This window comes from Mixophyes fleayi, chromosome 2 (genome assembly GCF_038048845.1).
Source record: "Mixophyes fleayi isolate aMixFle1 chromosome 2, aMixFle1.hap1, whole genome shotgun sequence".
Classification (NCBI taxonomy): domain Eukaryota; kingdom Metazoa; phylum Chordata; class Amphibia; order Anura; family Limnodynastidae; genus Mixophyes; species Mixophyes fleayi.
The window spans coordinates 69,114,156-69,123,007 of record NC_134403.1 but is presented as its reverse complement, the minus strand read 5'-3'; the positions used below and the strand labels follow the sequence as shown (position 1 = coordinate 69,123,007).

The window sequence follows — 8,852 nt, the reverse complement described above, 5'->3', positions numbered from 1 at the left end:
ATATATATATATATATATATATATATATATATATATAAATAAACATATATATGTGTATATATATATATATACATATATATAAAGAAAATAAAAATGATCTATAGGGATATATATCGTCAATTTATATATATATATATATATATATATATATATATGTATATATGTGTGTGTGCTTATGTGTTTATAGAATTAGTCTCGACGGATAAATAAACATGCACGACTATACATAGTAGAATGTGTATATACATAGGAATATATACAATGCACACGTGTGTGTGTGTGTGTGTGTGTGGAAATATGTATTCTATCACATTCGATCAGTCATATTTTAGGTGTAATTGTACAAATACACCTATCTATTTAGTATCTTTCAACAATAGTATATATATGTATGCGTTTACGTTTCATTGGTAAGTGGATTGATCTGAGAGTGTAATATACATATATAAAATATACGCAGTTGGTGCTATACGTACACACATTCACCCTTAAAGGCCAAAGCCTTGTAGAAGTTCAAGTTGTGATATAACGATAAGGGAATATAAGTGATAATCATCATGTACCGGAGCGCTTACTTTTGGTGATATTCTAAATCACAGCTTTTAAAACATTTTACCTACACATTTACACAGACAAATTAATGTAAAAATAAAACAGGGAAAGTGCAACGTGTGAAAATAGCGCTACAGATGCAAAAGATACACACGGCTTGATAACAATGTCTAGTCTTAAACTAGATGCAGCACAGAAGAAGGTGACTTTTGCTGGAACTGTTGTCTTCTCTGATATTATATAGAGAGATAGAAGGACTGTGCTCCTGCGCACATTGAGGTTCAGCCTCACACCCTCTATTGGAGACCATATCCCCTGTGTGCTGTCTTATCGCAGGATATCGAGGCCGGGGTCTGAGGTTACCCACCCCATGTATAGTCCACAGCCGGAGATCACATCAAGCTGATGGCTGCCCTCAAGTCCATTTGCCAAAGCCACTGCCTTCCTCCCACCGATATCTCACATTCCAGTCTGGGCTCCTGCTTTCAAAACAAAGACCTGGAGTATCCTGTGAGGGGGCATCGAGACAATCATCCCCCACTGGCTTGTCCATCCTCGTCTGGCCAGTCCACATTTCACCAACATGCTATATGATCGATATAAAACCTGTGCGAAAAGCAGAGTCAAGTTTACCTCTCACAACTCCTGAGCACTTATGAATGACTGTCGCCTGCATGTGTGTGAGAGAGCCTGCATGTGAGTGCCTGTGTGTGTGTGTGTGTGTGTGTCTGTGTGTGTGTGTGTCTGTGTGTGGGTGCCTCTATGCTTGTATATCAACAGCCTTCTCTAATATAACTGCTGTTCCGTCCGACTGCTTCTTCCAAGGCATGGGTGACTGTCCATCAATAGAGACGACATATGCAGCTTGTACTGATGTCACATAGTAGTGGGTTAAGTGTGGCACAGTCTGCTATATGTCTGTGGGGAACAGAGTAATTAAAAGTTTCTGTCACTAGCTTTCCAAAACTATTTGTAACTTTTCACAACTGAATAATCTGCAGCAGTATTCGATATGTTGTTGGGGATCACAGACAGGATTGGGAAACAGGTTTTTGATTATGTGTTTGGTGGTGTTTACGTCACAAAGGAAGTCCCTGGCAATTAGTTTGTAGGTTATTAAGAACATTTCTCAGCCCCCCTCTCTTTTCACCTCACACAGTAACGCAATAAATGGTGAAGGGAGTTTTTCCTTCCACTGATGTACTTATTAGCCAGAAGTGATTTTTGTAGTTATTTTCTAGAACTTTCATTGTGCGAGCTGGTAAGAATTAAAAGGACAACTCTAGTAAAAGTTTTACACTAAACAAAGTTCTAATAACTTTCACTCCTTAACATATCAAACGATTCATAACAATAATAAAAAATGAGCGTGTCTTAATCCCTCACCATTCATGTACACTTATTAACATTAACGTCTACTCCAACCAGCTTAATATTACGTTCCATAAACACCGCCTTTTGGTTTAACATGAGTACTTAAAAGCACCCCTCCCTTTTACTTGATTGGTGGTAGATTTTAACTCTCATTCCACTTTACTACAAAGAGTGGTGGGTAATGGACTTGACTTTATTGAAGTTCAAAGACATCTTATATTCACATTTTTTTCCACAAATGGAATATACGACATTGGTCATCGAATCCAACGTCACTTAATACCTGTAATAAAGGTTCATATACTTTTTTTCCTTAAAGCTGGATGCTCAATTTCCTGTAAATTGACACCCAACCATCTTTTCTTACTGACAAACATGTATATACTAGTTATTTAAATCAAAAGTTCTACTCGCGTGAAACTCTCATTGTTCACTTACTGCCCCAAATCTCTACTTGAACAATGTCTGCACTCATAATGAAGGCAAACTAAGGGAAGTGGGCTACAAATAAATTCACCACAGTCTGTAAGGGGTTAAATGCACTTTCCTGCTTGGCAGTGCTGCTCACTATGCTGTAAACTCCCACGTGGTCTATAAACTTGGGTTTTACAGCTAACATTCCATTTTAGCTCAGGGAAACTTTGAACTAGCCCTCCAGATTCTTTGTAAGTAACTTCAGTTGAAGCCTTGGGAAAATAAATAAATAAATACATACAACTGGACGGGTATCCCACTCGCTCCCACCTCAGACACTTTCCTATTTGTTTACTGTTTACAGCGGAAGTCTTTGCCTATGGCCCCACAGAGTAATTAAGAAAAAATAAGCTGTTTAGTGCCCCAGTCTTTATGACATTGTCTAGACGGTTCTCTTTTGTCATTGCATCTTCAGCTGTTACGGGAATTAGCTGCTGTACATTTGGATTTTTTCTCTTTTAAATTGAGCTAAATATTTTTTTGTTACTTTACTAGTGTTTATGGCAACCCATAGACAGATAGAGAGAGAGAAAGAGTCAGAGAGATAGATATGGGATAGGTCGATAGAAATGAAAGGCACTGAAAACAAATTTGTATCAAATCTTACAGTAGTATATATATATGTGAGAATGCTAGTAGGTTATTCCTTTACTGGACTTTTGATTTTACGTAAATCGCAATTGTTAAAAATGTAGACCTCCTTGTATTTTTTTTCTTTTGTATATATATGATACACACGTATGCCCTGTATCTTATATACGTGTGACATATATATATATATATATATATATATATATATATATATATATATATATATATATATACAGACATGTACATACATATACTTTCCTTTGCTGTATACACTCGAATGCACAGACACACACATATATATAGACACGCATATATATACATATATATACACACAAGTGTGTGCCTGTGTGTGTCTCTGTGTGTGATAATTATTATATGTACGTAGTTTATATAATCCATGCACCGTTATATGACAAACTGATATGTAATAGAATATTCAAAGCCATGTCTTTCAGCAAGCCAGATAGGTTTAGTGATTGCAGTATGTATTATTTCATGTTAAAGTCATGCATAGTCACATTAATCCACACTGCAAGCAAATAAACGGTTTTGCAACAGCTGTTTAATCCTCACTTATTTGCGATTTGTTTAATAAGAAACATGACCTTATAACATCATTTGTGTACATTTATACAATGTCCTAGTCATCTACCATCTCTTTTTTTTCTGGATGCAATCGTCGATCTTTTCTGCTATGCAATTTTGTATATTTTTTGGCGTGTAGTGTGGCTCTGAGATCATTTCTCCTTCTCCCATATAAAATAAATAATGGCATTGTAGGAAATTCCAGTATAATCCACAAGACAAGGGCTGCCTATGTTAACCTCCTGTAGGGTAGGTGCAGGCCACTGACATTAGACTGGTGTCCTGTTGACCACATGTGAGCTGTAATAATACTTTTAGTAACAATATTTAGAAAGAGGTGTCATTTATTTATTTTACACAGAATGATACATGCATGTAACATTACCAATATCTTGTCTTTAGTCATTAACAAACTGATCTGTGGTGAGATCCGTTTTTTTTTTATTAATAATATATTTATGATCCTGTATACCTTCGATGAAACAGTTGTGCTTTTGTGTATTACAATGCTCGGATCCTAATTAAAATGAAACCCTAAGTTGGTATATAAATTAGAATTCGTCTCTTAAAAAAAAAGAGTACTTTTTTTCCTGCGAATATGAAAAGGATTAATTACAATGGGAAAATAAGTCACAAGTTATAGCAACGATCTTTGGGCCAAAGTAACCGCAAGTTAAAAATCTGATGTACGGAATTCATGCGAGTTTATCGCATTGTATTGCACTGATCCACAATCCATCCTGGAGATAATTGTGATAACATGGGGGCATTTACAGGCTCCAAAGCCCCTCCCTTAACACTGTTACCCCAATGGGGCTTGAGAGTGACGATTACAATACATAATAATATGGTACTCACACTCAAACATCATACACACACGTATAAACCTAATCAATTAATTAACATCACATTACTGGAGAATTACAGGGAATATATATATATATATATATATATATATATATATATATATATATATATATATATATATTCAGAAAGAGTTATGGATTGTAACGTACATTAAAGTTCAGAGTTCATACATGTTTATGAAAATATGTATATGGTTTGCAGATATATGTATATATTCGCAAGTGTGGCATATTTATTTTCTTTTCTTCTTTTCACACTCACTATATGACTACATATGTGTGGTCACATGCCAGACTGTCATGTCAGTTTGCTTTCGCTTATATGAATGATTTAACCCCTACTTCCGCGTACAATCGCACACATGTTTGTCAATTGTTAGTTACGAATGTAATGGACATGAGATTTATTTATCAACAGTCTAGGAATATACCTGTCTGGTTTCTGTGCTAGGATTCAAAATCCCAAATGGACAGCATAAAAAGGGGATACAAAGTAAAACAGGCATTTATACGTGTACACACACACACTAACTGACACTCACACACATCCATTCCATTAGAAATAGCACGATTGATAGATTCATGGAAACTTTAGCCACTATCTCCATTGTGATTGGCGCGTCCTCAATGTCTATTAAACAATAGCATGGATAAAGACTGTTTTCACATCTGCAGGCTTTCTGAAATCAATGATCTAGCAAAATGAAGAGATCCATTTCTTCAACAGTTACTTAAATAAAAAAAAAGTCTTTTTTTTTTTGTCCCTTCATGGCTTCAGTTACACCAAGTGCTCCTCACGCAGCTCCTTTTGTTACCTGGTAATAATAATGTACATATACAAATATGTAACAGAAAGGGGCTTAAACTCTGAGCTTGTCTGCAGACTCAGAATGCAGCCATGATTCAAGGATCCTCTACAGGACCCTCAGCTTAGACGGGGACAGTGCATGAGAATGCAGCAAGTTCACAGCAATGGATTCCCAGAAAAGTACTGCAGACGGTCCCTGCTTAGCTTTTTCTCTTTCATTCTCCTGTTTTGAAACCATATTTTGACCTGGCGATCAGTGAGATTCAGCATTCTAGACAACTGAAGCCTCTTCTCCTTATTTATATACACATTGAAGAAAAATTCTCTCTCCAACTCTCGGATTTGGAATTTAGAATAGGGACATCTCTTCTTTCTTGTGCGGGGGGCACCTTTGAGAATGGTAAAAACGATAAAAACACGGTTTTAAAAGCGATAAAGGAATCAAAGAAACTTAATTGTCAAAACTGATGCCTGCTCCTAATCCTCTAATCACATATTAAAATGACTAAACACATTTAATGTGATACATAATATATATATATATATATATATATATATATATATATATATATATATATATATACATAGTTTAACACATATCAGGGTAAAAACGTCAACACAATAGTACAATAGTACATCAACATTACAACATTCATGTTTTGGGATTAATATAATAGTGGATTCACATCAAGCCAGCACACAATACACTGTACACTAAAATAGCTCAAGATGTATTTTTAGCGGTCCTCGTGAAGACAGCATGATCCCAAATTATGTGGAATAAACCTGCACTGGCCACAGGGCAAATATTGTGGCTGAATTATTGCAATAATGCAAATACCCTACATCCGGAGCTACTTGTGTTCATTTGAGAGAAGAATGGAAAATAATGATAATTGGAGCTTGGATATTGGCACAACATCTATCTACAGTGTGTGCTTAGAGTAGGGAGCCTGGGGATTAATTCTTTGTCATTTAAATGAATGTAAAATGAGAGGCTAAAAGGGGCCATGATATAAATGGTATATAAGGGTTAAATGCAGTATGTTGTGCTATGCTCTTCCACATATGTAAGGAATAAGATTCTACGTGAATATGTATGACCAGGGATCACAGCAGGAAAGGACTGTGAAATGCAGGCACAGGAAACAGCCAAGGTTATTTTCTGCCCAATTGCCTTTCACCTCCAAAGCGCCCAAACAAAACCGTCTTAAATGCCCCTCAAAGTTCATGATCAAAGTGAACGTTTACCACGGAGGCTGCGATCTGAAGACTAACAATCACAATCCCCAAATTGCAGCTCCATGAATAAAATCTGCTCGTATATTTGTTCCTTTTCTCTCCCCTTATATAACAGTCTCTTTTTTTTTCTCCCCCAAAGAGCTTTCCCATCGTAAAATCCCCCTCTTGTTGGAAGAAAGAGCTTTTGTAGGTTTAATAAAATCCTTTGAATGCTTATAAAACTCCACATAAAATGTGACCGACAAAACACCGGCTAACCCCCTGCACCACCCTGCTGCTGGCTGTCTGGGACATTGCGCACAGCTACCTACTGGAGTTGTTGCCTTTGCTCGTCTCCTTATTGTTGACAGACGAGGACGAGGCGGAGGAACCTGGGTTGGTATTTTCCTCCTCGTCTTCCGGGTCTAGCCCTTGGTCCGCTCCGGCTGACAGAGCACTAGTCTGGGGGTCACTGTCCAGCTTGCCATCGCTCTTTGGCACACAGTCCTCTGTCTGGTTCTCAGTCCCACAGTAAGCATTGTCAAAGAAGCGGTCAAATCCCTGTGGAAGCACAGTGTTTTTGCTCATGCTGGCGTAAAATCCCGTGGAAGGATGGTTAGAGTTCGGGTGGTGATGGTGGTGGTGATGGTGATGGTGGCTGTACACGCTTTCGTTTTTCATTAGCATTTCGGTCATGCTGGAAGAAGGAGGGAGGCACTCTCTGTGCATCAGATCCTCAGCTGCAGGGTAGCAAGAGGCGTAATTGCTCCTAGGATGCCATTTACTGGAAGGGTCTAGACCATAGGATACCTCCCGCACTGGCTGGGAAAGGTTAGTGGAATAAGGATAAGAGATCTGGCGAGAAGGGGCCTGTGGCAAGAAGGAGGACACAGTGGAGAATTCAGGGACATAATAGGTGCAGCTGGGGAGGTACAGGTTGGAAGTGCAGCCTGCCCGGTCTCCAAATTCTGTACTCCTCTCTTTGCGCGATTGCGAACAAAAGTTGCTCAGGTTGACCGAGTTAAACATCTTTCTCCCTTTCTGGCTCTATAGATAGATGTTTTGGAGGCGATCTGCAGAGGGGGAAAAATTTGGGAAGGCTGGATGACGCGCTGTCCGTCTTAGTCTCTCCCCAGGAGCACGTGATGCCCAAGTAGATATCGCCATATATCAGTTCCGAGCACTTAGATGCGTAGGAGGGTTCACTTAGGTAAGATCTGAGAGAGGTTCAAAAACGATTGGTTTTCAAACACCGCAGAAACATTATGAAAATCAATTGCAGATTTGTATTCATTTTTTTTTTCTCTTTTAGGCACTCCCCTTGTGTGCATTCAGAAGGAAAGGCAGTGTAAGGATCATTTCAGGGGGTGGCTGGGAGGGAGAAGGGGAGGAGGGGGGGCTTTTGAAGTTTTCAATTTGGTCTCTGCTTTCTAGATTGTGCTCCCCTGTCACGGGGATTTGCACTCACTAGAAATAGGTCAACTCTTATTTTTCCCACCTAATGCTTCAACTTTGAGGGGGACACAGTGCAATGCTTTTTTCTGGAGAGATCAAATAGAAATGCTGGGGGGCATAGAGGTTTTGGGGTCAGTAAGTCTTTAAACATTTGTAAAACCCAGCTTAACTACAGAAAGTATACATCTGTATATTATTGATGTTACATATAAGTGAGGATATTCTCCGAAACACAGTAATTAACATGCTTCTTCCAATAACAACTCGCCTTCTTGTAGATATTGCTTTATGTCAGCTACAGAATAAATCAGCACACTGGAGGTATGGACCTTAAAATAAGCCAGGCTTAACATGACAAAATGCGGAGATTCAAAGTTCAGGCACACCTAGCGTGCAGCCAGGGCAGTTCTTGTCCAGTCACATTACACAGACTTGTAAAATAGCAAAACGTTATTCAAAAATTACCCTGACCACAGTGAGTGTTAGAACAAGAACATTGTGTGAGTCGGACTGATAGCTGAACTTAAGTAGAAATTAATTTTACTCATGCTCAGGACAAATGTTTTTTTTTATTTTATTTGCAGAGTCTTACCTGAATTAAGTGCTAGATAACAATACTAAACCATCATAATATATAGGTCCATTTTTATTAATGCCTGGTACTGTTACAACGCTGATACACATATTATATTTTTATATATCAATAAAAAGACGAGACATTTATAAATATGTTTCATGGACATGACCCCAGTTTACCTTCTCAGTTACATTTTCAATAAAAAAAAGCAGAAGAAACATCAAAGTATCAGATCCATAAGGAGGTAGAAAAAAACGGCTCTCAAAGTACAGTGAGCACAGGATTAGAGATAATCAGGTATATATATATATATATATATATGTATATATATATACACACACATATATAT

The 8,852-nt window shown here is 37.8% G+C and overlaps 1 protein-coding gene across 1 annotated transcript; it reads right to left on the bottom strand.

Moving 5' to 3' along the window:
- Positions 1-5,406: 5,406 nt before the first annotated feature.
- Positions 5,407-7,536, bottom strand: HOXC11 (homeobox C11). Its single transcript, XM_075197995.1, has 2 exons — positions 6,804-7,536; positions 5,407-5,639 (listed from the first exon to the last, which is right to left on the bottom strand). The coding sequence occupies exons 1-2, from the start codon at positions 7,498-7,500 to the stop codon at positions 5,407-5,409; spliced, it is 930 nt and encodes a 309-aa protein (XP_075054096.1). The 5' UTR covers positions 7,501-7,536.
- Positions 7,537-8,852: the final 1,316 nt, after the last annotated feature.

Bases quoted from the DNA above. Each gene is read 5' to 3' on its own strand.
- HOXC11 (XM_075197995.1), bottom strand. From the start codon at position 7,500: ATGTTTAACTCGGTCAACCTGAGCAACTTTTGTTCGCAATCGCGCAAA. The intron at 5,640-6,803 runs GTAGGTAGCTGT...CCATTCTCAAAG, and splicing joins GAGCAAAGGCAACAACTCCA to GTGCCCCCCGCACAAGAAAG.